This window comes from Herpailurus yagouaroundi, unplaced genomic scaffold, assembly GCF_014898765.1.
Source record: "Herpailurus yagouaroundi ecotype Mexico unplaced genomic scaffold, PumYag 186, whole genome shotgun sequence".
Classification (NCBI taxonomy): Eukaryota; Metazoa; Chordata; class Mammalia; order Carnivora; family Felidae; genus Herpailurus; species Herpailurus yagouaroundi.
In genome coordinates this window covers 26565481-26592002 of record NW_024412417.1, presented here as the reverse complement: position 1 = coordinate 26592002, position 26522 = coordinate 26565481, and the positions used below count along the sequence as shown (strand labels likewise).

The window sequence follows — 26522 nt, the reverse complement described above, 5'->3', positions numbered from 1 at the left end:
AGGGCAAGGGGAGAAAGGGAAGAGGTTAGACTTATTAAAACTTAGAAGCTTGGAGAAGGAGTCCTGTGAAGCTGAAACCTCTGAGGAGGTAGGCTTTAATCTATTGGCACTGACGTCTCTCAGCCCATAGGAGGGGCCCCACAGGGCTGCTTCCCAGACAGACCTCAGAAGAATGGGCTCCAGCCAGCTAGTGCTGATGTCTGGATCTCTGGCTGAGGGAGAGGGGTGGAGGTAATACACCTCTTTCTGTAAGCGTTGCACATTGGATTTAGGGATCATTGGTAAGAAAGAAACAGCTGCTGCTAGAGCAGTGACACTTGTAAGAACCTCAAGGAATCTACGGTAAACTCACAGGAAGAAGCATGTTCTTTTTTCCTCCACATTCCTTTCAGGTCCTGCCTGTGGCACCCCGCATTGGCAGAATCTAAGAGAAAGCAGGTGCCCCCAGAGAACTGTGGTTTGCAGAGCTCTGGCTCCATCATCGGAGAGCGTAGAAAAGTGGGCTTGGAGCTGGATGATAAACCCCTTTGGCTATTCAGCATCCATATGCCCCCTTCTGTATACATTTCAACTTTCATGTAACAAACAACTCCCTGTTTCACCTAATGTGATGCAATGATCCTTCATACAAATGAAGATGTTTGCACCTTCTTTACAAAATGAGAAGATACAAAGTCCTAATGGTCACTGTAGCTATCTCTGAGCTATACTGCTCACCCCTCCATTTCTGTCTCTGTCCCACCTGAAATCCTGTTACCTAAAGGTTAAACAGTAAAGTTAACATCAAATAAACAAACAAAGGGGTATCTGGGTGGCACAGTCGGTTAAACATCTGACTCTTGATCTCGGCTCAGGCCATGATCTCACAGTTCATGAGTTCAAGCCCCGCACTGGGCTCTGTGCTGATGTTGCAGACCCTGCTTGGGATTCTGTCTCTCTTTCTCTCTGACCCTCCCCCGCTTGTGCTCTCTCTCTCTCGTTCTCTCAAAATAAATGAAATAAACTTTAAAAAAAATTTAAAAGAGAAAGAAAAACACTCATATAAACTAGGGAAAGGAAGAGAGAAAAAAGTGTGCATGTGTAAGTATATGATACTATCATATATAATGTATATGCATACATAATGTATAAGCACCTATATTTATATTACTTATATTACATTAATATATTACTAATATACTTACATGTAATACACATAGATATAGATATGTACGCATATAACAAGCAAGGAAGAAAATAATCATTGCCATTAGAGACATAATTTATGTAACTGGTCACAAGGCCATAGTTGATATTTTAAACTTCCTTCTTCCACTTGTATTAGTTATCTTTTGCTGCATAACAAATTACTCCAAAACTTAGTGACTTACAACAACAACAAACGTTTATCTCACATAGGTTCTGTGGGCCAGGAATTCAGGAGTGGCTTAACTGAGTGGTTCTGCCCTCTGTGAAATCACAGTCAAGGTGTTAGCTAGACTGTTGTCATCAGAAGGCTTGAGGAGGGCTAGAGGACCTACTTCTAAGATGGCTCGCTCACACTGTTAATAAAATGATGCTGACTGATTGCAGGAGACATCCTCTCCTCTCCACATGGAATTCTTGGTAGGGCTACTCAAAAAGCCTCGCAGCATGGGAACTGGCTTCCCCCCAGAGCAAATAATCCAAGAAAACAATATGGAAGCCATCATGTTTTTATGACCTAGCTTCAGAAGTCACACACCATCACTTCCATAATAGTAATATCCTATGTTTACACAGGTCAGCTCTGTCCAGTGTGGAAGAGGACATACAGCTTATGAATTCCAGGAAGTGAACATCTTTGGGCACTATCTTAGAGGCTGGCTACTGCAACCACCTGTTCCATATTTCCTTTGACCTCAGTCAGAATCTCAATTTGTTCCTTCATTGGTGAGGTAACAAAACCTTCATTCTTGAAGGTCTGTGAATACACAGATCTGCCTCCCTTTGCTTGTAGTAGTTTCTATTAACATTGACTACTGGACATAGAAACACTAAGAGGCATCTTAGAGACTTTCCTAGATCGCAGAAATAGTCCTTCCCACTCTCATTCTATAACAGCAATCCAGTTTGTTCTTGGAAACTAGGATCAATCATTCCATCAGTAGAGTAACTCTTTTCATTGCCTGTTGGTTCAGAAACATAAGAAAGAAATCCCCAGTTGACCTGGTGTCAGTATTATCTTCCAAAGCAATGGAATTATTGTTGTGTCCTTGGTAGAGGTATTCCTCCTTTGGACACAGGACCTCCTAGCCAGCAGAGCTCAAAGTTGTGGGGAGAAGGAAGCAAAAATTCTCTGAGTTGTTTATGAGACAGTGGGAGGAGCTACTTCTACTGTTCCTTAATTCTTGTACCCATGTATTCTAGTTATGGGAGAGGCAACCATACATTGGTCTCTGATTCAAAGCTTATATTACATCTTATAAGAGAATATCTATTCTTTACAAGTGTTGTCTCCAAATTGGCACTGTAAATAATTATGTTTAATTTTTTTAACATTTTTATTTATTTTTGAGAGACAGAGAGAGACAGATTGTGAGTAAAGGAGGAGCAGAGAGAGAGGGAGACACAGAATCCAAAGCAGGCTCCAGGCTTTGAGCTGTCAGCACAAAGCCCGACGCAAGGCTCAAACTCACCAACTATGAGATAATGACCTGAGCTGAAGTTGGATGGTTAACTGACTGAGCCATCCAAGTGCCCCTAAATAATTATGTTTATATAGCAAGATCATTTAATACCACAAATTCCTTGACCAGAAGCACTGTCAGTGGAATACCAAGATGGCAACTAAAGCATTTTGTTAGGCAATGCTGGCAGAAGCATTATAGGAAAGAGAAGGAGGAAATCCGTATACAGAATAGGCTTGGCTTCACTAAGGATGCATTTCTATTCCTGTCACGATGGAAAGGACACAGTGTAATCAACCTACCACCAAGTAGCTCATTGGTTCCTTCCCTCTACTCCCCCAGGGATGGGGCCATACTAAAGACTCAGTATTGGTCTCTGGCATGTTAGGTACTCAACAGTAATGGTAGCTAGGTCAGCTATGTTGTTGAAGCCCATGTATAGTGTCCATTGCTGCCACCATAACTACTTTGTTCATGAGTCCAACGAATAAGCACTCAATTGGCAGGGGAAGAGGCTGACATTTATAGAAAGTGCACCTTTGTCCGCCTGATTACTGAGAGCGTCCTATACAGTAAATACCTATTGATGGACATTCAATTGACACATAAATATCTTTATACTCTGTGATCATTCTGAAAAGTCTATTCACAGACCTCTTCCCCAGACATCTTTCCCACAAATCTTCCAATCTGATTCTTGCCAAACCCTTAACTATCTAGCTAAGCCATTAGTACCTGCCTATAAATCAGTGCAGTTCTATGGTTCTGACCATTTCGGAATCCAAAGTGGACAACTAGATGTATTGTTCAAAGTTCTGCCAATAGGGGAATTTCCCTTCATTGCCATCTTTCTGGGCCATCAGTGAATGGGGCTTTAATGTTGCACTTACGCACTTTTGGTTTGGGGCAGCATATAGTGTGAAAACATCTATAAACCAGGCTCGGTTTTTTTTCCTTTTCAGTTAACTGATCATAACAAAATTCCTTGAGGTCATGAGTTGGGGGAAAGGATGCAATACAGCACAGTTTGGTTTCAGAGGAGTGTGAGAGACTCAGTCATGCACCTTACTTGTACATGATGGACCTGCTTAAGTCTGATCTCTTATGCACCATTTCCACTTCACAGACATGTCCAACCTCATGGTTTAATGGGCAGATGACATCCAGTTAATTACAGGAAGTTCAGGTTGCCTGGTCATTTGATGTCCTATGGCTAGTTCTTTATCAGGACCCAGAAATAAGCTTATGGCTCTCTGTCAAAGGATAATCGTTATCTGCAAAAGAGGATATGCATTTTCTTCAAAACCTTAGAAGTATGTGCCACGATTCTTCTATGGTACTTGCCAGAGACTCCACTACAGCTACAGACACAAGTATCATTGGATCTGGTGGCCCAAGCGGAAAAACAGCTTGCAGTGCAGCCTAGATTTGCTACAGAGCTTTATTTTGCTCTAGTTTCCATTCAAACTCTCAGTGCTATGGGTTACTTAGTAATTGGGTCAAAGTAACATATTAAAATGTGGCATGCTTTGCCTCCAATACTCAAAATAGCCTACCAAGCTTTTGTGCCCTGCACCGCCCCCACCATGTACTGTTTTGTTTGTTTGTTTGTTGAGTGATACATGGTTGTGGTGTGGCAATGTGTCGCTAAGAGGTTATTTTGACATGCTAAAGATCACTGGACTCTCAGAAACTTTACTAAGGTGGCAGACCCCTGAATTTTCATAGGGTCTATCTTCCCACCCTCTGGTTCATAAAGCTTCACAAATATATTTGTAGTACTTGCTACATCCTGTTCATCAAATTCAATTTGCATAATTCCATCAATGTCATGGGTCAGTGTGATATTTTATGCAATGTCAAGATGATCAAGATCTCTGCAGACTATATTATGGCTAAGAGCAGGTAAGCTGACGTAGCATGAAGCCAGATGGTGAAGTCGTGCTGTGGACTCTGTCAGGGAAAAACAAACTGCTTTTGGTGGTCCTAGCAAATCAATAAAAATGGTGGTGGGGGGGTGCATTTTCCATATTACGTTTAAGGAGCTGTGTGGATTTGTTCCAGCAAAGGAAATACATCTGGAAGGGCTGCTTCAAATGAGTCACCTTCTGATCAACATTAAAATAATGTAGTCATGCTTTAAAGTCCATCTGCCTTCTGCACAGACCAAATAGATGAGTTAAATTGAGATGTAATAGGAACCAACACTTCTGCATCAATCAAATGTTTAATGATGATTGTAGTCTCTGTAATCCAACACATCCTATTCTTTTGGTTTACCATCCTGGTAGAGAGGAGGAATTCCAATAGCTTCCCCTTGACTCTTCATAACCTAATGAACCTTAGTCCATAAGTAGGGAGCTAATATTGTTGCCTAATATGTTTTTAACAATAATACATTCTGGAACTGGGGGAAAAACATGGGGAGGGCTCATGGGCCCACTGAGCCCACTGTGATTCAAACTGAGCCTATAACTCAACTTATCACCTGACCACCATAAATCTCCACTTTGAATGTCAGACCAGCAACATATGGGTCCCTAGCAGTTAGCATCAGTTGAGAACCAGTATCTAATAATCCCCCAAAAGTCTGGGTGTTTCTATTTCCCAATGCACATTCACTCTAGAAAATGGCCACAGGGAAATTTACAGCAATGCTTCAGGGACCTTCCTCAAGAGAACCCAGCCTCCCCTTAAATTGAAGGGCTCTGGGCCTCTGAACTGGTTTAGGTCTGGAAACTGGATGAGAGGCTATGGCTAGCTATCCTTTCTGATAGACTTGACTTCATTTTCACATATTTGACAAATATGTATTAACACAACCTACTCTTAGTATACTCTTTTTCCCCCTATACATTGTCATAAATATTATAAAGGAAAATCAATGATCTAGTAAGTTCTCACAAAAAATGCAATCGTAAAAAGTACTTCACGGCTCTCTGCTCCTCCCCATTCGACAGACAGCCGCATCTTCTGGTGCAGTGCCAGCCGCGTCCCCAAGACACGATGGTGAAGGTTGGAGTCAACGGATTTGGCCGTATTGGGGCGCCTGGTCACCAGGGCTGCTTTAACTCTGGCAAAGTGGGCATTGTCACCATCAATGACCCCTTCATTGACCTCAACTACATGATCTACATGTTCCAGTATGATTCCACCCAAAGCAAATTCCACGGCACAGTCAAGGCTGAGAATGGGAAACGTGTCATCCATGGAAAGCCCATCACCATCTTCCAGGAGCGAGATCCCGCCAACATCAAATGGGGTGATGCTGGTGCTGAGTATGTTGTGGAGTCCACTGGGGTCTTCGCCTCCATGGAGAAGGCTGGGGCTCACTTGAGGGGTGGGGCCAAGAGGGTCATCATCTCTGCCCCTTCTGCTGATGCCCCCATGTTTGTGATGGGCGTGAACCATGAGCAGTATGACAACTCCCTCAAGATTGTCAGCAATGCCTCCTGCGCCACCACCTGCCTGGCCCCTCTGGCCAAGGTCATCCATGAACACTGTGGCATCGCAGAGGGACTCATGACCACAGTCCAGGTCATCACCGCCACCCAGAAGACATGGATGGCCCCTCTGGGAAGCTGTGGCGTGATGGCCGAGGGGCTGCCCAGAACATCATTCCTGTTTCTACTGGTGCTGCCAAGGCTGTGGGCAAGGTCATCCCTGAGCTGAATGGGAAGCTCACTGGCATGGCCTTCTGTGTCCCCACCCCCAATGTGTCCATCGTGGATCTGACCTGCTTCCTGGAGAAAGCTGCCAAATATGAAGACATCAAGAAGGTGGTGAAGCAGGCATCAGAGGGCCCCCTCAAGGGCATCCTGGGCTATGCTAAGGACCAGGTCATCTCCTGCGACTTTAACAGTGACACCCACTCTTCCACCTTCGACGCTGGGGCTGACATTGTGCTCAGTGACCACTTTGTCAAGTTCATTTCCTGGTATGACAATGAATTTGGCTACAGCAACCAGGTGGTGGATCTTATGGTCCACATGGCCTCCAAGGAGTAAAAGCCCCCTGGATCACCAGCCCCAGCAAGAGGAAGAAGAAGAGAGAGGCCCTCAGCTGCTGGGGATTCCTTACCCCAGTTCAGTACCCAACACACTTGAGAATATCCTGACCTCCAGTTTCCATTCCAGACCCCCTGAAGAAGGGGAGGGCCTTGAGGAGCCCTACCTTATCATGTACCATCAATAAAGTATACTGTATCCAAAAAAAAAAAAAAGTACTTCACAACTTCTTACTCAACACGTCTCTGGAAGCAAGGGAAACAAAAGCAAAAATGAACTACTGGGACCTCATCAAAATAAAAATCTTCTGTACAGAGAAGGAAACAATCAGCAAAAACTAAAAGGCAACTAACGAATGGGAGAAAATATTTGCAAATGACATATCAGATAAAGGGTTAGTATCCAAAATCTATAAAGAACTTATCAAAGTCAACACCCAAAAAACAAATAATCCAGTGAAGAAATGGGCAAAAGACATGAATAGACACTTCTCCAAAGAAGACATTCAGATGGCCAACTGACACATGATAAAATACCCAACATCACTCATCATCAGGGAAATACAGATCAAAACCACAATGAGATACCACCTCACACCTGTCAGAATGGCTAACATTAATAACTCAGGCAACAACAGATGTTGGCGAGGATGCAGAGAAAGAGGATCTCTTTGGCATTGTTGGTGGGAATGCAAGCTGGTGCAGCCACTCTGGAAAACAGTATGGAGGTTCCTCAAAAAAATTAAAAATAGAACTACCCTACGATCCAGCAATTGCACTACTAGGCATTTATCCACGGGATACAGGTGTGTTGTTTCGAAGGGACACATGCACCCCAATGTTTATAGCAGCACTATCAACAATAGCCTAAGTATGGAAAGAGCCCAAATGTCCATCAATGGATGAATGGATAAAAAAGATGTGGTATATATATACAATGGAGTATTACTCAGCAATCAAAAAGAATGAAATCTTGCCATTTGCAACTATGTGGATGGAACTGGAGGGTGTTATGCTAAGTGAAATTAGAGAAAGACAAAAATCATATGACTTCCCTCATATGAGGACTTTAAGAGACAAAAAATATGAACACAAGGGAAGGGAAACAAAAATAATATGAAAACAGGGAGGGGGACAAAACAGAAGAGACTCATAAATATGGAGAACAAACTGAGGGTTACTGGAGGGGTTGTGGGAAGGGGGATGGGCTAAATGGGTAAGGGGCACTAAGGAATCTACTCCTGAAATCATTGTTGCACTATATGCTAATTTGGATGTAAATTTTTAAAAAAGTAAAATTAAAAAAAAGTACTTCAAATGGATTCATATTCAATATTATTGATAAACCTTATGTCTTGAAATATTAGCTAATGAAGCCCTTTAATGGCAAAGATTTTACAATATTTTATCTTCACCATCCTTTACATTTTGGGTTTTTTTCCTGTGTATATTTTATAATGTACAGTAATAAATCTACATGGTTTATAAACATACATTTATAGGTAGACACAAAATTCTTTTACTGACAAGGATATATGATTAAATGTTCAGAGGCCACCAATCTAGGTCCATATGAGAAATCAGTTCCTAAGCTCATTCCAGACACCCAATCCTTTGCCTTTATTCCTACTTAGTTCTGGATCTGAAATTATATAGAGTTACACCAAATTACTGTACTTTCTCATTTACATCTAAACTAAGAATTCTTAAGAAAAGTTACAGCACAATGACATATTTTTATAACATTTTAAACAATACAAACTATTCATTCTCTCCATTCATGAAAATCTATTAATTAAACCTGTCAAATCACAGCCAACTTGCCTTACTAAAGGCAAAGACATAAAATATAATATCTTAACTCTATGCGTAAATAGAAAACAGGAAATCTTTTTACTTTTGAAACTTGGCTGTTCTTTAATGACTTCTAGCTTCAATTTACCTACTTGTGGGGAATGAGAAATGGCTGTGGGGCTTCGAAAATGTAGGTAATACAGAATCCTCCCCAAACTCAACTACAAATACTTCTTTTTGAAGTGTTCATAAAAAACAGCAATTTTCTGAAACACTGTTGTTGAGTCTGGCAAACTTCAGAGTTCAAAAGCACATGTACTCTACCTTTATCCCCAACAAAGCTAGCATCTACCCTCTAAAACAGGGGTTGTCAACATTTTCTTCTCCCCAAACTGCAAAACGGATTACAATCACATGTGTATACATGGTGCCATGCCCTCTTCCCTAAGTTATTATAGAAAAAATAAAGCAAGTAGTGTTAAGGATATCTGGGGTGGTGTTATGAGGGCACCGCTCACAAAAGAATTGTAGTACAAAGATAGGAGATCCTTTCGTTAAGATATTTCTTAAGGTAATATGACTAATATCAAAGTTTTAAAATATTGAATACTATATTTTGTAGCACATTGTATTTTTAATGTTAATTGAAAAAATTACTATTTTATAAAAATAAGTTGACTTTTCTAGCTCTCCAGTTCAGACACTCTTATTAGGTGACTAGATAGCACTGGTAAGTAAGTATTTTGGGTTCCTGGACCCAATTTCAATGTGTATTGGCAGAGGTAGTCTTTACACATAGAATAAGCAGTGCTCTGACACCAACAATTCAACTCAACTCTGACATTATTTACCTGGAGATAGATAGCACCAGATCCCACGGGCTAAGGGGTCAGTCCTTCAAGACTGTTACCTCCTCTCCCCTCACAACACACTTCAGACCCATACAGGCTGTTACCTGCTCTTCTGACGTCTGGCTATAAATCTTAAATTCCCATGACACTCTTCTCCATTCAATTAATTTGCTAGAGTGACTCACAGAACCCAGAGAAACATTTTACTTACTGCAAGTTCATTATAAAAGGCTATGAACTCAGAAGCAGCCAGATGGAAGAGATGTATAGGGAAAAGTACGGGGAAAGGACCTTGCAAGCCCCCTCCAGGTGGGTCACTCTCCCCAATCTCCACCTGTTTATTAACCCAGAGCTCTCCAAACCCTGTCCTTGTGGGGTTTTATAGAGGCTTTATTACATAAGCACGATTGATTGAATCAGTGGCCATTCTCCTCTCTCTCCCCTCCCCAAAGGTTGGGGGTGGGGTGGAGACTTAAAGTTCCAACCTTCCCATCACAGGATTGGCTCCAAAGGTAACCAGATGCCATCCTTATATGTTTTCCAAAACCATCTCATTAACATAAAAGACACCTTTAAGTTCTCATTACTTAGGAAGTTCTAACGGTTTTTGGGAGCTGTGAGTCCGGAACCATGAATAAAAAAACAAATATATATGTACTTATTATTAATAACAATATCACATTAAGCTTTGTTAAAAAGAGAAATACCTAATAGTTATGCATTTTAGCATATTGAAAATATCATCATTTCACCTGCTTTATCACTTTGTCTACATTTGACCCAGTAATCCTATCATTGTTGACGAATTTTTTTCTTCTTCACAGGAACTATACAGCTATATTCACTTTTTCCCAGTATCTTTGCCTTCTTTTTAAAAAATGTTCCTGTTAAGAAAAAACAGAAACATGAAAGGACAACCCAAGCACTAAGCTAGCTTGCCTACCCCCGTGTGTTGTTCCTACTGTAGTTAAGGCTAGAACTTCACAGTCGATCCAGAAAAGCATCTCTGAATTCAACTGAGACTATTTCTGTAGAAAAATTTAAATGGTCTCAAATTTAAGAGCAGTTATTTTAGTCATTAACAAGAATTTATTCATGATGTACTTCATACCTGATCATGACACTCTAACGATACAGATTAAGAACCGCTACTCAGAGGTGTCACAGGCAGCACAAAGTCAGGGGCTAATGGGCAGATCCCACCTTTTCCAGATTATACTTCAAGATCTCAGCACAGAAACACTGTAATTTTGGTCTGATGGATGATTAAAACACTTGAGAAAAGGGCTGAAAAAGATGACTTGGTTATTCAATTCCTAATAGAATCGGCCCTTAAAACATTTTATAAACAAAATACAAAATGTACTTACTACATAATCTGTTATTTTAAATTCTGGTGACCCTTTAGACACCTTTTTAAAAAAATTTTTTTAATGTTTACTTTTGAAAGAGAGACAGAGTGTGAGTGGGGGAGGAACAGAGGGAGAGGGAGACACAGAATCTGAAGCAGCCTCCAGGCTCTGAGCTGTCAGCACAGAGCCCGATGCAGGGCTCGAACTCACAAAATGTAAGATCATGACCTGAGCTGAAGTCGGATGCTCAGCAACTGAGCCACCCAGGCGCCCCCCTTTAGACACGTTTTATTTATTTATTTATTTATTCATTTATTTATTTTTAAAGTTTATTCATTAAAAAAATTTTTTTTTAACATTTATTTATTTTTGAGACAGAGAGAGACAGAGCATGAATGGGGGAGGGTCAGAGAGAGAAGGAGACACAGAATCCGACAGGCTCCAGGCTCTGAGCAGTCAGCACAGAGCCCGACGCGGGGCTCGAACTCACGGACCGCGAGATCATGACCTGAGCTGAAGTCGGATGTTTAACCGACTGAGCCACCCAGGCGCCCCTAGACACGTTTTAAATCAGATATTCATAGTCCATCTTAAAGAGAGTGTTATTTTGGATTTTTTACTCTTGAATTTAATATTTGCTTTAAAAGAAAATCACCCTCCCTGTTGGACAAATGAAACTCAAATCTGTTTGCTTCCCCTAGGGCCTTATAAACAATTAAGAGACTCCAGGGGAATTAAGTGAAATGATCTTCAATCAAGAATTATCTTACTAGGGTGCCTGGCTGGCTCAGTTGGTAGAGCACACAACTCTTAATCTTGGGGTCATCAGTTTGAGCCCCCACGTTGGCTTAAAAAATTTTAAAGAGAGAATTATATTGCTAGATTAATGCAACAAATATGAGGGTAAACACCTGTGGAGCCTCACAAAATGTACTTCCTACACACTCCATGCTTCACTACAGCAAAAAAGAAAACTGAGAGGAAAACAAAGAATCTAAGAAACAAATAAATTTCTGGATAAAGGCAAGAAATGTCTGGATGACAGCTGAGAAACATACTTTGAAAACTTCCACATTGGAGGACAGAGGGCTGTAGAAGTATCTCCAGGGGTGAGGAATTACCTGGTATTATATAGAAAATTGTAAGTTCTGGGGCACCTGGGTTAAGCATCCAACCTTGGCTCAGGTCATGATATCACAGTTCATGGGTTCGAGCAACGTGTCATGCTCTGTGCTGACAGCTCAGAGCCTGGAACCTGCTTCAGAGTCTGTGTCTCCCTCTCTCTCTGCCCCTCCCCCACTCATGCGCACACGCGCGCTCGCTCTCTCTCTCTCAAAAATAAACATTAAAAAAAGAAAATTCTAAGTTCCTTTAACAGAGTTATTAGAGAATGTGGCAAGACCCAGTCAGATGCTAAAAGAAAATGAGGACATTATTAACTTTGGAATAACAACATAGCGTAAGAAATAAATTCAATCATAGCATGCTACTTGGGTCAGTGGTGAACAAAGTTTATAGTCATAATAAAAAATACTTTGAGATGTATAAAGATTGAAATAATATATTAGAAAAATGAAGGAGTAATACAAGTAAGCAAAATTTCCACTTTCTAGTAGGAAGTCAAATAATGGATGGACCAAAAGACAGCACCATATTCATATTATTTGAGAATATAAATTCTACAACCACTGCATGAATGAGGAATGTTCCACTGTAAATGTGAAAAGGGACGCCCACTTTTTTTTGTCACAAGCCTTTTGTACGATTTGATTTTTTTACATGATTTGCATATCCTGGGGGTACAGGGCCAATGGTGAGATAGAAAAAAGACAAGATTTTTACATTGAAGAACAATCTCCAAAATGCGTAAACCCATCCACTCTGAGTTGTTGTTTTTATGAATCATTTTAGGCAAAGGCCTATGAGTCAATATTTATTTACAAAAATAATAGTCTTTTATTGTAAGTACTTCCACAGTTTTAAAAAGAAATTTATTTTTCACATTTAAACGTCTTTAAAAGTATTCAAAGGATTATCATTCTGCATTCTTCTTTTCAGAAAGTACTTTTGAGGTAGATCTATTCCGGATTCTTTTTCTTTTTCTCTTCTTTTCAGAGGCAGATGATTTTGTATCCTGTGCTCTTTTCTTTTTCTTCAAACAGCTAAGAGGATTGGGGCCACTTACTTTCTTGTGTTTTTTCTTTCTCCTCTGTTCAGGGTTTTTCACTAAACCCTTTTCTTCTTTGAGTTGCTTGATACTTTGTTTCTCGTGCACTGAGACAAGCTGACCTGACTCTACTGCTTTAACAAAAGCAATTGTTTTGGGAGAAGGTTTGTCCAAGACAATAGTGTTCTGAATAATAAACATGAGAGGGACTCCAGGCTTCTTCTTCACTTTCATAGACAAATTCTGATCCTATTAAAAAGAAAAATAGCACTATTCAGTTCAAATATGTCAATTAAATAAGATGCCTTAAGTGGAAAAAATAGAAGAGATCACAAGTTTTACTTTTCAAATTGGTATGTCTCACTAATAGAGTAAATTTTATGATTAAAAAAAAAGGAAGATAAACAAGAAATCTGAGCACAAAGAGATAAGTGGCAACAATGTGACACTGGATCTATCAAGATTCTACCACCAGGAATTACAAACTGTCACAAAGGTAAGAATGTTAGGCAATGCCCCACTTTCTACTCTAAGACATGCTTCAAAAAGGGTCAAGAATGTTCAGAGGTTGAAGGGATAGAAATAAAATAAGAATTCATGGACTCAGATTCTAGATTCAGCTCTGCATCTAATTTAGTGATTTTATAATTCTAAAAGAATATGTAACCAAATCTGTATGTATGTGAACTTCTTTGTTAATATCAACCCTGAAAGTCTCTCCTTCCCCTCCTGGTCTTGAAAAGCCAGAAACAGTTCTATACTGGTGGTATAATTTCAAATAATGTAAAACATGACTTTTTGAGAACTAGTATAAAATACAGGAACATGCAAAAACACTATGAACACAGAATGTAAAATATTTGTTCCACTTCTCTTCAAGAATGCTGACACATATCATCACATCTTTTTGTCAATAACTATTAAAAAAATACTTCAGTAATTAAGAAGAAAAATCAATATGCTTAAGGTTCTCTCCTCAAATTCTCTAATGGCATGACAACTGCTTTTATTGACTGCAAATCAACTTAAAAGCCTGTATTTTAAAAAGTTGAAACATTCTATCAAACCACTTCCATCTAATTTTTTCTGATTATAAGCAGCTCCATATGAAATAGAAACAGAAATGATTAAAATTGCCTCTAATTTTAAAAGCAGTATCACCTGTGTTGCCACAAAATAATGATGAGGATTTCCCTCTTCAACCATGGAGAGCAGACATTCTGATCCACTCACTGGATTCTTGAAATGGGGACAATTTCGGACTTGGCATTTTTGTGCAATCAGTTTTGCCCCATATAAGTCTTTTCCCAATGTTTCTAACTCTTTTAACACACACCTGAAAAAAAAATGTTATTAGCAGCTCACAATTACAACATACATTTCAGTGTTCACATAAGTATAGAAAAAGTCAAGTTTTTACGAAATTTAAACTATACCATCACGATCTGAATGTGTTATGTGTTGGCCCCAATCATATGGTAGCTGTATCACTCTTTAAAAACCTGGAAAATATTTGGGGCACTTGGGTGGCTCAGTTGGTTAAGTGTCTGACTCTTGATTTTGGCTCAGGTCATGATCTCACAGTATATCCGGGGTGTGGGCGTAGGAGTGGGGTGACAGAGCACGGGGCCTGCTTGGGATTCTCTCTCTCTCTCTATACCTCTCCCCCCACTCTTTCTCAAAATAAATCAACATTTAAAAAATACATAAAAACCTGGAAAACACAAACACCAAGTTGAAGGAAAAACAGTTAAATCTACTGAGCACTTATTATGTGTCAGGCAGCATGCTAATTGCTCTTTACATAAATTCTTGCTTCAATCTCAAAACAGCCCTATCAGGCACCTAAGTTGAAAGTTATCCTTATTTTAGAGTACCTCACTCTGAGAGATTCCAAGTAACATGCTGAAACACAGCTCATAAGTGGTAGAGTCGAAATGTGAATCCAAGTAGTTGACAACAGATACCTTGCCCCAACCTTAGCGCTAGATGCTTCTACTTCAAGTACAAATTGGTACACCTTTAAACGATTCTCAGTACAGAGAAGTAAAAATTTAAGTCATCGGTTTAATAACAATCACAACTTCCTTTTTCTCTCTGCGTTTTCATATTAATATAAGCCAATGTTTTTTAAAATGTCAGCTATAAACTACCCATATCAAAATGACACAGTGATAACAAATTCTATTAATTTCTACTCCTTTTCACATCCCCATTTCTGCACCTCTTGAGGAGTCAAATGTCAGCATTTTAATAAGCTCTCTGGGCACTTCTTCTATCACACTAAAGAAAAAATAAAATAAAAAATTATGAGAACTACTTAGTCAAAGATTTCTGAAACTCCAGGCAGCCCTTGCCAGACTCTACCTTGCCTCACTCCCTTTATCATCCATTTAGTTTTGTTTAAGACAACAGATTTTGCTTTCTATTAATCAGTTTTGAACTTTTTGGAGTTTCGGGCCCAAACTCCCATGTATTTACTGGATATTTCCTACGGATGTACACCATCTCTTCAAATTCGTGTCTAAAATCATGAAGATTTAGATCACGAAGCTCCTGGGTGTAAGTCAGAAATCCTAACTGACCTTTTCTTCCTCACCCATAACCCTACCCCATCGGCTGTTGGTATCTGTCTCAGGAATGCCTCTTTGTAGAGCCCTTGGGCTCCAGCCTTTCTTCTCTGAAGTTTAGGCTCCCATTATTTCTTGACTGGACAACCACAAAACGAGTCCGCCGGTCTTCACCTTCTTGCTTCTCCAACTCAGCCCTCACACTGTTACAATCAGCTTCTCCAAAAGACAGTTATCAGGTCTGATAGCATTTATCTCTTCATGATGCACACCAAGAACCGACACAATACTATGCTTTAAAATAAGCATAGTAGGGGCGCCTGGGTGGCTCAGTCGGTTAAGCGGCCGACTTCGGCTCCGGTCATGATCTCGCGGTCCGTGAGTTCGAGCCCTGCGTCAGGCTCTATGCTGACCGCTCAGAGCCTGGAGCCTGTTTCGGATTCTGTGCCTCCCTCTCTCTCTGACGCTCCCCCGTTCATGCTCTCTCTCTGTCTCAAAAATAAACGTTAAAAAAAATTAAAAAAATAAAATAAAATAAGCATAGTATATATGTATATATATTATATATCATATATATTTTATATAGTATATTATATACATATATACATATAATTACATATATGTGTGTGTATATACATGTGTATATACACATATATATAAAATAAGGTGGGAGGGTGGATAAGGGAAACAAGATTGGCCATTTCAAGAATTCCCAGAGCTGGGTGACACACAATCATACTAGTCTGTTGTGTATGAATAAAATATTCTGGAAGTTAAAATAAATTCTTTAGGGAAAAAATGCTACAGAACATAATTCCATATAGTACTTGCCAGACTTTTTTGTTACAGCACCATGTTAAAAACGTTGGTATTTCTATGGCACAGGGATTAAGGGACAGGTGGTATGTAGCCAGGAGGGATGAACTCAGGGGCACAAGCTAACTAAGGACTTGTCTGGCAGTGCTGAAGGCTAGGGGTAACAAATTGTGGGGTACCTACAACCATTGTGAGGCACTACTTGACTATGGAAAGCAGTTCATGGAGCGGTATTATGTGCGAAAACCAAGCCAATAATACTGTATTCCCAGTAGAGCCCATTCCTTTGTGTGCATGTGCAGGTCTAAAGAACTGTTAAGAGCACGTTAACAGTGGTCACGGGGTGGTATTACGGGTCATTTACATTTTCTTTTTTTACTTTGTTTTAAAATATAATTTATTGCCAAGTTGGTTTCCACACAACACCCAGTGCTTATCCCAACCAGTGCCCTCCCCCATGCCCATCTCCCACTCTTTTTTTTACTTTTTTAAAGTAAATAATCTACAAGGGGAACAACAAAACCCTTAAGTTTCTTTTTTTTTTTTAACGTTTTATTTATTTTTGAGACAGAGCATGAACGGGGGAGGGGCAGAGAGAGAGGGAGACACAGAATCGGAAAGAGGCTCCAGGCTCTGAGCCATCAGCCCAGAGCCCGACGCGGGGCTCGAACTCCCGGACCGCGAGATCGTGACCTGAGCTGAAGTCGGACGCTTAACCGACTGAGCCACCCAGGCGCCCCGAAACCCTTAAGTTTCTTAATAGTTCCTGTCGTAGGTTCGATTTCCCTTCTTCCCAGCGTCATTTCCAATTACACTCTGTGCTCTCATCTCTTTTTCAGGCATTTTACAACTCCATTTCTTCATTTAGGAGGTCTTTATCTCTTGTCTGTCACCCAAACTAGTCCTTCCCTTCAGAACTGAAAGGTGTCTGGGCTCAAAAGTGACCTCCTCTATGAAACCTTCCATGATTCCATCTCCCCACCCCCACCCCCGGGAGGTTCCCAGGCTGAGGAAGTCACAACACCGTTTGTCCTGTTCACCAAGTTATCCTCAGTGGCTACAGCCGGGCCTGGCATGGGGCTGGTACTTAATAAAGACAGTTCAATAAATAAATGACCATGGGCAAGGCTCTTAGCCTCGAGCTGTGAATTATCTTTCTGGGATTCGGAGATGTTAGCTCGCAGGGCAGCTGTGACGCTTGAAAATTTTTCATTTCCACTAGAAACAGCTATGCGAATAAGAGCAACCACTTGAAGCGGGTAGATTTTGGATACCAGCAAGTGCTCTCCACACGTCTGATCCTTAAAGCAACCTTATTATTATTAGTTCACGGTCTTTTCCTTACAGATGAGAAATCCCAGGCTCACAGAGATTAACTTGCCGGAAGCCACAAAGCTGGCAGGACTGGGACCAAGACTCGAAGCCAGATCGCACTACATAAAGCACGGGTCTCATTCGCCGGGCCAACCACGCGAAGATTCGCAGTGCACTGTACTTTCTACCTACGTGGTAGACACTCGCCTGACCTCCTCAGTGCCTCCACTTCACTGTCAACTCCTCGTGGGTGGAGCGTTTTGCACGTCGTGGCCTCGTCTCTACCACACCCGCAGGATCCCCGGGCCTCCTCCCCGGACCCGCCGGGCCCACCTGGTGGTGCACAGCTGCGTCTCCCCCATGAGGTAGCGGGGCAGCTGCTCCCGCAGCTGGATCCGGCCGCGCAGCGCCGCCTGACAGAAGGTACCGTCCAGCAGGATCTGGTACGGCTCGCGGACTCCGAAGTTATTGCGGAAGAAGCCGAGATGCTTCTTGGCGTGTTTCTGCCTCGTGATCTTCATGCCTGGCTTACCGGGACCGAGACCAGGACACCAGAAGCCCGTAGGAAACGCTTGCCCTACAGCCCGCGCCTCCCGGAAATAATGCACCCTTTACCCCCGGAAGTAAACGCCCCCACTTCTTGGGCACGCCCACTGGTTGCGCCACGCTCAGAGGAGCGCGCGCTTCGCTCCTAGTGCCCGCGCTTTAAGATGCGCGCCCTCCCGGCAATGCGTAAGCTTACTGCGTTATCGTGCGTGCAGTCAGCCCCTCAGAGATAGGCAGTGTGATGATAATCAACGATAATGTTGAAGCTTACTATGCTGCAGGCAGTATTCTAAGTAATTTACCATATATTAAGCCCTTTAATGTTGATAATTTTCAAGTGGGGAAAGGAAAGGGATTGGAGTATACTGGACAACTATGGGCAGGTTTGTACTAGTTGCCCTCCCTCAAAGAAGTTAGGCACGTTTGCTAAGGGCACGTGGTTCTATAGTGTTAGAACTGTCACTGGAAGCCAGGACTGAATTTAAAAGCCGCCTGTAGTTCAAATGATCTTGCTACCCACCAGTACCCCTCTCCGGCCCCCCCCCCCCCGCCCGCCAAGGAACTACTGTCACTGAGAGCCAAACTTATGAAAGAAGATAGCCTAACCCTTCGTTAATCAAGAGTTAATCAGAAAATTTTGTTCCCTAGCAGCTAATTGCCAAGCATCCACTTCAATTCAGAACAAGCTAATCAGAGAATGGGGAGAATAGAATTTTGCATTTTTGTCCCAGGTCCTCGAATCTGTCCCAGATCTAGTTCTGGCTAACTATTGAGAGAAAGAAACAACACAGAAAATTGATGTGCAAAGTGATGGAGATGTATTATTTGCATTGGGGTTTTTATTTGAAGATATAGGTTTATGGAATTGGAACTAAGAATTTCTATAATGTGTGCCCTGACCTGATTCCCAGCCCATCACTTAGATGGCTGCTTTTATTTCACTGAAAATTAATTTAGGAATTGGAAGCTATAAAATGTTATTATGGGATTGGATGCATGGTTCTTAAGTATAATTGCTCACTGCTTTCCAGGTTGATTCCTCTTTATCTCTGTATGCCAACTCCTTACCCCAGCTATACTCCCACCACAGAAATTATACCACCCCAGCCTTGCAAAAACAATTAAAATATTTTTAAAAAATAGATTGACAGATTTATCTACCACCACCATTCCATTGGATCATATTTCACTTATGATAATTAATAAAGGGAAACCTCACTATAATGGAGCTGGGAGCTGGGTAGAGGGAGCTCTCACACCCCACTACTCTTATTCAATAACAGACCCCACAAAGAAGAGACAGACCTTGTAGATGGATACCACTTTACTACCCCAGCAGTAGGAAAGAAGACTTTTCTTATCCAATCCCACCAACAGCCCAGCCAATGAGATACAGTCACAACTTAGCCAATGAGAAGCCACTATACTTCAGGTTTTCAGTTTACTCCAGTGGACGTTTTGTTTATGTCAGCCTTCCCAACCTCTAGATTACATCTATAAAAGAGCAGTACCTCTTCTTTGTTCCCCAGACTTGCCTATGGTTTTGGTGTATCTCAATTGTCTGGTACTGTAATTGTTTGCTATTGCTGAATAAAACCATGCTTTTTTTCTTGGTGAAATAACGGGCTTAAAGTAACTGGTTTGATTTTTAAGGTTAACTAATGAGAAAAATGTGGTGCAGGACTAGGGCTTTGAGTCCGAGTTGTTTTTTGTGTTTTTTTTTATTTTTTCATTTTTTTTTAACTTACTAAACTATAGCATAATTATTTTTCAAACTCTATGTGTATGACAGTGCCATTTGCATACTGGATCCTTATTTCACAAACATGAAGACGGTTTACAATGGTGATTAGCAAGTTTAAAACAGAGTTTTCTACTATAGCAGTGTTTCTCAAAACATAATCCTGGGATATGCACAAAAAGCTCTTAGGATGCTTGTTTAAAATGCCCATTTCTGATTCTGAACAAGTATTGAAGGATAGGGATACTATTCAAAAAGGAATTGCCTTTAATTACAATCTTCCCAAGTCATTATTATGCATATTGATGTTCCTGAAGGTTGGTTTGCAGTAGAGCATCACTGTTCATCCAATAGGACATTTTCAGTAGGTAGTTCACCGAACACTTTCTGGTCTGAGGGTCAATGACCTAATATTAGAACATCAATATTTGGGCACAACCTAGGCACAAGACAAATATTGCCGTTATTTGTTGAACTAGTAAAGATTCTTAAATTATCTTATATCATCTTAAAGTATTCTTATAATATCTTTGCTAAAAATGTTAATAGCCATTGAAAATAATTTTGACCTTATGGTGCTGGAACAATAACGTCTCAGCATTGCTGGCTGCTAGCTCTTTTCTTAGGTCACTTTACTGGACATTTTCCATGCCAAATAGCCATTCAGCTCAGGTAGGGAATTAATTTATTTTTCTTTATTTATTTCATGCTCTTCATCTTCTTTATTATGTCTGGATCAAATATAATTTATAGTGCGATTTGTTGTACATGATTTTGAAGATTTTTCTTCATGAAATTTTGATGAAGCCAAGTTGACAGAATGATTTATTTTTGCAAGGTGTGACTAATTCCCAAACAAGACTTTTTCATGAAAGATTCATGGCCTAAATGGAATTAAGTAGGTAAACATTAAATACAATTCATAAAGGTTATTTTGTTTAATTTCATAAATGTTAGTATTCCAGATAATTCACAGAGATTTCTATTGTGAAATTATTCTGCCTTATAATCATATTTAAATATTTATAAACATTTGTTAACACCCACTAGTTCAAAAAGAATACAATATTCTAACATTATGTAGCTAACATATGCTCTAAATATGTAATTTCCCTAAATAAATCATTTAAAACAACTTAGGTAAACTGGTTTGTATTGAGGGCCTACTAAGTCCTTCAGTAGGATCCCCTATGATAGACTCCATCCTGGACTTGCTTACTGTGAATTTTCATACATGGCAGGCAGGCAGTGTTTTGAAGGTTGGATCCAGAGGCCTCTCCTCCTTTTAAAACATGTTTTATGTTTTTCAAAGTACAAAAATGCCTTTTATAACAAGTGCAACAATGGAACAACACAAAGATATTCATCCCTTCTCTCCTTGCTCACATAACGCACTAACAACCTGCTGTCCTTCAGCCATTTCCCATATTCATATACTTTATACATCATTTGCATACATACATGGAGAGATTTTTGCTACTTATGTTATTCAAAAATGGCATCATATTTTGTCACTTCTATACATTTTGCTTTTCTCACCCAACAATCCTTGTGGAAATTCTTCCTGCCTCTACACCCCAAGTCAATTGGCATAGTTCTCATTCATTATTTTTAATGGCTGACTGACATTCCCCACAAAATCATCACATATAACATGATGTGGCACAGACTGTGAATCGTCACTCAATATCTCTTCTCTCTCTCTCTCTCTCTCTTTTTTTTTTTTAGTAATAGAAATTTGATTTTATTCTGGACATTAATGTGCCCATGGAAAAGAATCTATTTCCCAGCCTTCTGTGTAGCTAAGTATAGTCATATGGTTAAGTTCTAGCCAAGGCTACATAAGTATAAATGTTACAAAGATCTTCTGGGAAGGCTGTTTAAAAGACACCAACTTGGCTCAGCAATTGGCACTTTTGTTTTTTTCCACTTTCTTCCTTCCTACTCTCTGGAATTTGGATGTGATGAATGGAACACTAGACGCCTATTTTAGTCCATGAGGTAACCTGGAGGATGGAGGCTATGTGCTAAGCTGGAAAGCAGATAAAGGAAGGAATCTGTGTCATTTCCAAATCTAGACTTTCTATGTCTGGACTTGTTTTACATGAGAAGAAAAACAAACTTTTACCTTGGTTTAAAAAATATTATTTTAAGTTTTTTCCCCACTTTTGAGACTTTATTTTAAAGCAGCAGTAGGATTACAACAAAAGTAAAAAGAAGATACAGAGATTCCCCATATACCTCCAGCCTCTACACATACACAGCCTCCCTCATTACCAACACCACTCACCAGAATGTTTTTGTTGTTGTTGTTGTTTGGTTGGTTGGTTGGTTTTTTTACCTGAGGGTGAACCTACAATGGAACATTCAGTTTATTTTATATGCAGCCGAACCCACTCCTAACTGATAAAGTTAAAACTACTTGCCAGAATTTTCTTTTGACAGATGTCTTTGATGAAACTTTGATGTTGCTTGGTGTTTGCCAATACAATTACCCTTTCTTTGAACAGGTTCAAAATCTCAGTTTCATATTTTCTGTAAAAGGTAGACTTTTTCCAAAGTAAAATAAATTAAATCCTTTTTACTTGCTATAAAAGCTATCTTGACATTTGTTTCTTTTGAAAGTATAAACAATTTGATTTGAACTGGATATGTCAGTGGGATGAATCTCCTGTTGAATAAAGTTAGTTAAATATGAAGAACCCCAATTGCTTGGGCAAGAAATACCAAGGAAATGTTAATGTCAACGTACTTGTCAATGAAAGCAACCAAGCAGGATTTCTGTCTGTTGGCCCAGCTAGTACCAGTGAGCTCTCCCTCCAGGGTAAATGACAATAAAGAAACTGTCTCTTAGGAAAAAGTTTCAAGGGATTTCTGTTTGTCAAGGATATTTTTAAACCAGACAGTAATCAGGAAGTATCCACCATTGGTTATCAGATGGCCATAAAATTAGGCTAGCAAATTTGCTTGCTATAATAAATAGTCTCTTTGAATGAAATCATACAGAGAACACATATTGCCATGTGAATTAAAGTGAAAGGAATTTTCAATTTTTTACCGTTAACAGATCTGAATAGTGCTCTACATTGGGATGTTACTATAAAATGTTTAATGATTGTAATGAAAGTGGTAAAACCAAAAACTGGTAGAGAGGAGGAAAAGTTAAAAAGTGGCAGCAGTGTGCAAACTGTTTTACTTTGATGCATAACAAACTGCCATTTGAAATTTAATTAAATCATAACTGAAAGTGGTAGAGAAGTTTGTACCGTACAGGGTCTTTCATTTTAGCTTATCAAAGCATTTTAGATTACTGAATCCTTGTAAAATTACTCTAGGTAAACAAATATTATTACTGTTACTTAAAGGAGTTTAAAGGTCAAAAATTACATCAGATTATAGCATTAAAAGGATTTTCTAAAAACACGATTTATTTACATTAAACCAAATGCTGAAGACAACCATTTTGCTCATGCTTTGGTATATATTTTTATGCAGCAGGAGGACTTCACAGCAGAAACTGAACTACTGGTGGCAAGAAATTAAACAAACTTTCAATAATGCAGTAGAATATTATTTCAAAGTCTCATATTTATAATTAAATCACATCAATACAAGGTATTAATTACATGATGTTATACAAAGTAAAAGTCACTCTTAGAATCCGTGCAAATGTTTTCAATACTAGATCACTTTGTTTTAATATTAGTTGGTAATTCATAAATCAAAATACTGAGATGAGAAAGTCAAATGTTGTTTCTAAAATTATTATTCTAGCAAACATACAGAAAATGCCCACACGCTGGGTCTTATGTATAAATGAATATTATTTTCTTTTTATTGGCTCTCTCTTTACCCTTTCTATTGTTCCTTTCATAGTACTGAACAAATCACTTAGCTCTTCAAACAATAGGCTCACAGTTTCATTCCACATGTACACAGAAGGAAGCATATGATTTAAATTGATTCCAATAAGACTAAAGAGAAAGACCTTTTTTGGGGGGCGCCTGGTTGCCTCAGTCAGTCGAGTGTCCAACTTCGGCTCAGGTCATGATCTCAGGGTTGGTGAGTTTGAGCCCCGCGTCAGGCTCTGTGCTAATAGCTCAGAGTGTAGAGACTGTTTTGGATTCTGTGTCTCCCTCTCTCTCTGCTCCTTCCCTGCTCGTGCTCTGTCTCTCTCTCCCAAAAATATAAACATTAAAAAGAGAGAGAGAGAGAGAACTTTCTACCCCCTTGGTTGGGGAGAGGTTTTCTTTTTCTTGCAATAAACATTAAAAAAAATGAAGTGCATTGTGTCCATTGCTACTGGCAGCAGTTTTGAGTTTATAGGTAGCCAGTCTGTGGACAGAACTAAAACATGTCAGAAGCCAGAGTCAAGAGAATCATAATGACATGGAACTGGAGACTCTATGCTACTTTATTTGGAATATGTACTCCCAACCTAGACATTTACTTACATAATAGAGTACATTTCCTTCTTGTTTAAAATAATTAAATTGTTTTTTGGTGTGTACTTGTGTTTTGTTACTTGCAGCCCCAAGTGACCTAACTGATGTTTATTTGTTAAATCCAGGCCCCCCAAAAATGTATTTTAAAAGAAAAATGACATGGGCACCTGACTGGCTCAGTTGGTAGAGCATGTGACTCTTGGTCTCAGAGTTGTGAATTTGAGCCCCATGTTGGGTGTAGAGCTTACTTTAAAAAATAAATAAGTAAAAGGAAAAATGATAGCATTACCTGTATAATACCTTGCTTTAAAGAAATTTAAGATGTTCTGCATATGTTCTTATTTTATCCTGGACAACACCATGAAGAGGCTGGGATGTGGAAATAACTGTTGCTATTAGCTGCTTTCAACATCTCCCAAAGGCATCTTTTCCACTCTAGTTAAATATTAAGCAAAGTGTTTTGTGTTTTAAGCCCGATGATTTTCTCTGGCCTAATGAATATTTGTGGACTTCTAAACAGTATACTAGCTTAATCCAGAACTTTAGTTTTTCCCTATTTATTTATAATATTTATATGTTGTTTTTTATATAATATATAATATAAATATATTTTTATATTATATTATATACTTTATATAATATATAATACAAATATATTATAATATTTATATTATAATATAAATATTGTAATATTTATATGTTGTTTTTTCTGGCTTTGCTTACATCTAATTTTTGTATTGTAGACCTGGCTTGTTAATTATAATGGCACCATATAGTCTCTTGTGGAGGGGTAGAAACTTCCCTTTCCTCCCATTTCTGTAGATTAGGGAGTTTCTGATCCCTTCCTCATGAGTGTCGTTGGAGGGTAGGCCCCTCTGTTTCTCTCCATTCTGTTACTTGTGACTCCTGAAAGAAGGAAGGGCTAATGTGATATTTTTGGAGATCTCATAACCATCACATAATCACATCTTCTTCCCAAGGGAAAAAAGATCTCTGTGCTTCTTTCCTAGAAAATAATGTATACAGAAGAGGTAAGAACATACATTCTTTACAGAATTCTTGGCTGAAAGCTTTGCCTGAATTTTTCCTTGCTTCTTTGTTTCTAATGGACACTAGAAGAGGACAACCCCTGAGCTGTGCATCATGAATATACAGTTACTTCTGAGAGGGGCAGTAAATAGAAAGATCAGATTACTTTCTACCCTCTTCCTTCACACCAAAGCTAGAACAAAAGCTAGGTTGGTCCTATAGAGGTTATCTGTGAGCCCCGAGCAGGCGCAGACACAGAGCCTGCTCTCTCTGCCTATCTACTCCGTGACCAAGGGCACTGCTCAGCTCAGAACCCAAGACTTGTCAGATGATCAAAGGAAGCTTCTTTCCATAGAGGTCTGGAAGCAGGCACCAACTGAATAGGAATATATTTACATTTTAAAAAATGTTTTGGCTCCTCTGTATACCAAATAGGAATAAAGTGTCATTTAAAAAAATCCTTTGACTCATCTTTGGTGTCTTGACTGTCATTTCACACATTGAAAGGGATTTAAGAAAGCCTTTGCCAAGTGAGGGAAAGCGGCTCCAACACTGGCTGGTTCTGAGGCACGGACTGGTCACAGTCTGACATTCACTGGGCTGTGTTTTCCTAGTGGGTAGAGTTACTATGCCACAAAGGCAGAACCAGTCAGACTGTTTATTTTTTCATTCAAGTATGACAGGCTATTCTTTGCTTCCTGTCCCTAGGTGGTAGTCGCCCATGGGCACAGTCCACAGCTTGCTTTGGAAGGCCCTCACCATCCTCTCTCTTTTTGCTTCTGACTAAATTTGAAATATTTCCAGCAAATATAGAAGTATGCTAAAAACTTTAGTTCCTTTGACAGAAAAAATGAAGAACGTATTGCTAGGGATACAGGGTAAATTTATTTTCTCTGGTAAATGAATAGCCACAATAACTTAATACTCACAATATCAAACTGCTTTTGGCAGGGTGTGGGCAGAAACACAACTTAATGATTGCGACCAACCTTCTTTGGGTGATCAGTACAGAATATCCTGTGTTCTGCTGCAATCTGTTATTTAATATTTTCTGCAGGCTTTAGGTTTATTTTGCTCTTATTTTTATAGTATCTTGAGGAGGGAGCTTTCGTTATCGATTTGAGATATTTCCTCTTTCAGAATGTATGCATTTAGCTATAAACTTTTCTCTGAGCACTGAGGTAGCTGTGTCTCACAGATTTTGACATTTTACATTTTCGTATTCATTCAGTTCAATGTGTGT

The 26522-nt window shown here is 39.6% G+C and overlaps 2 protein-coding genes across 2 annotated transcripts; one reads left to right on the top strand and one right to left on the bottom strand.

The window, feature by feature from the left end:
* Window positions 1-5582: 5582 nt before the first annotated feature.
* Window positions 5583-26166, top strand: LOC121042890 (glyceraldehyde-3-phosphate dehydrogenase-like). Its single transcript, XM_040494282.1, is given in 4 exon segments — window positions 5583-6207; window positions 6210-6655; window positions 16887-16893; window positions 26132-26166. Coding segments are annotated over 2 exon segments (999 nt in total). The 5' UTR covers window positions 5583-5654; the 3' UTR covers window positions 16887-16893; window positions 26132-26166.
* Window positions 12572-18136, bottom strand: UTP23 (UTP23 small subunit processome component). Its single transcript, XM_040494283.1, has 3 exons — window positions 17852-18136; window positions 13980-14154; window positions 12572-13067 (listed from the first exon to the last, which is right to left on the bottom strand). Exons 1-3 carry the CDS (start codon window positions 18037-18039, stop codon window positions 12687-12689), a joined length of 744 nt encoding a protein of 247 aa, XP_040350217.1. The 5' UTR covers window positions 18040-18136; the 3' UTR covers window positions 12572-12686.
* Window positions 26167-26522: the final 356 nt, after the last annotated feature.

What these genes read in the sequence shown, in the direction of transcription:
- UTP23 (XM_040494283.1), bottom strand. Translation starts at nt 18,039, where the DNA reads ATGAAGATCACGAGGCAGAAACACGCCAAGAAGCATCTCGGCTTCTTC. An exon ending in ACGCAGCTGTGCACCACCAG is followed by an intron (nt 14,155 to 17,851) that starts GTGGGCCCGGCG and finishes TTTTTTTTTCAG; the next exon opens with GTGTGTGTTAAAAGAGTTAG. An exon ending in ATTATTTTGTGGCAACACAG is followed by an intron (nt 13,068 to 13,979) that starts GTGATACTGCTT and finishes TCTTTTTAATAG; the next exon opens with GATCAGAATTTGTCTATGAA.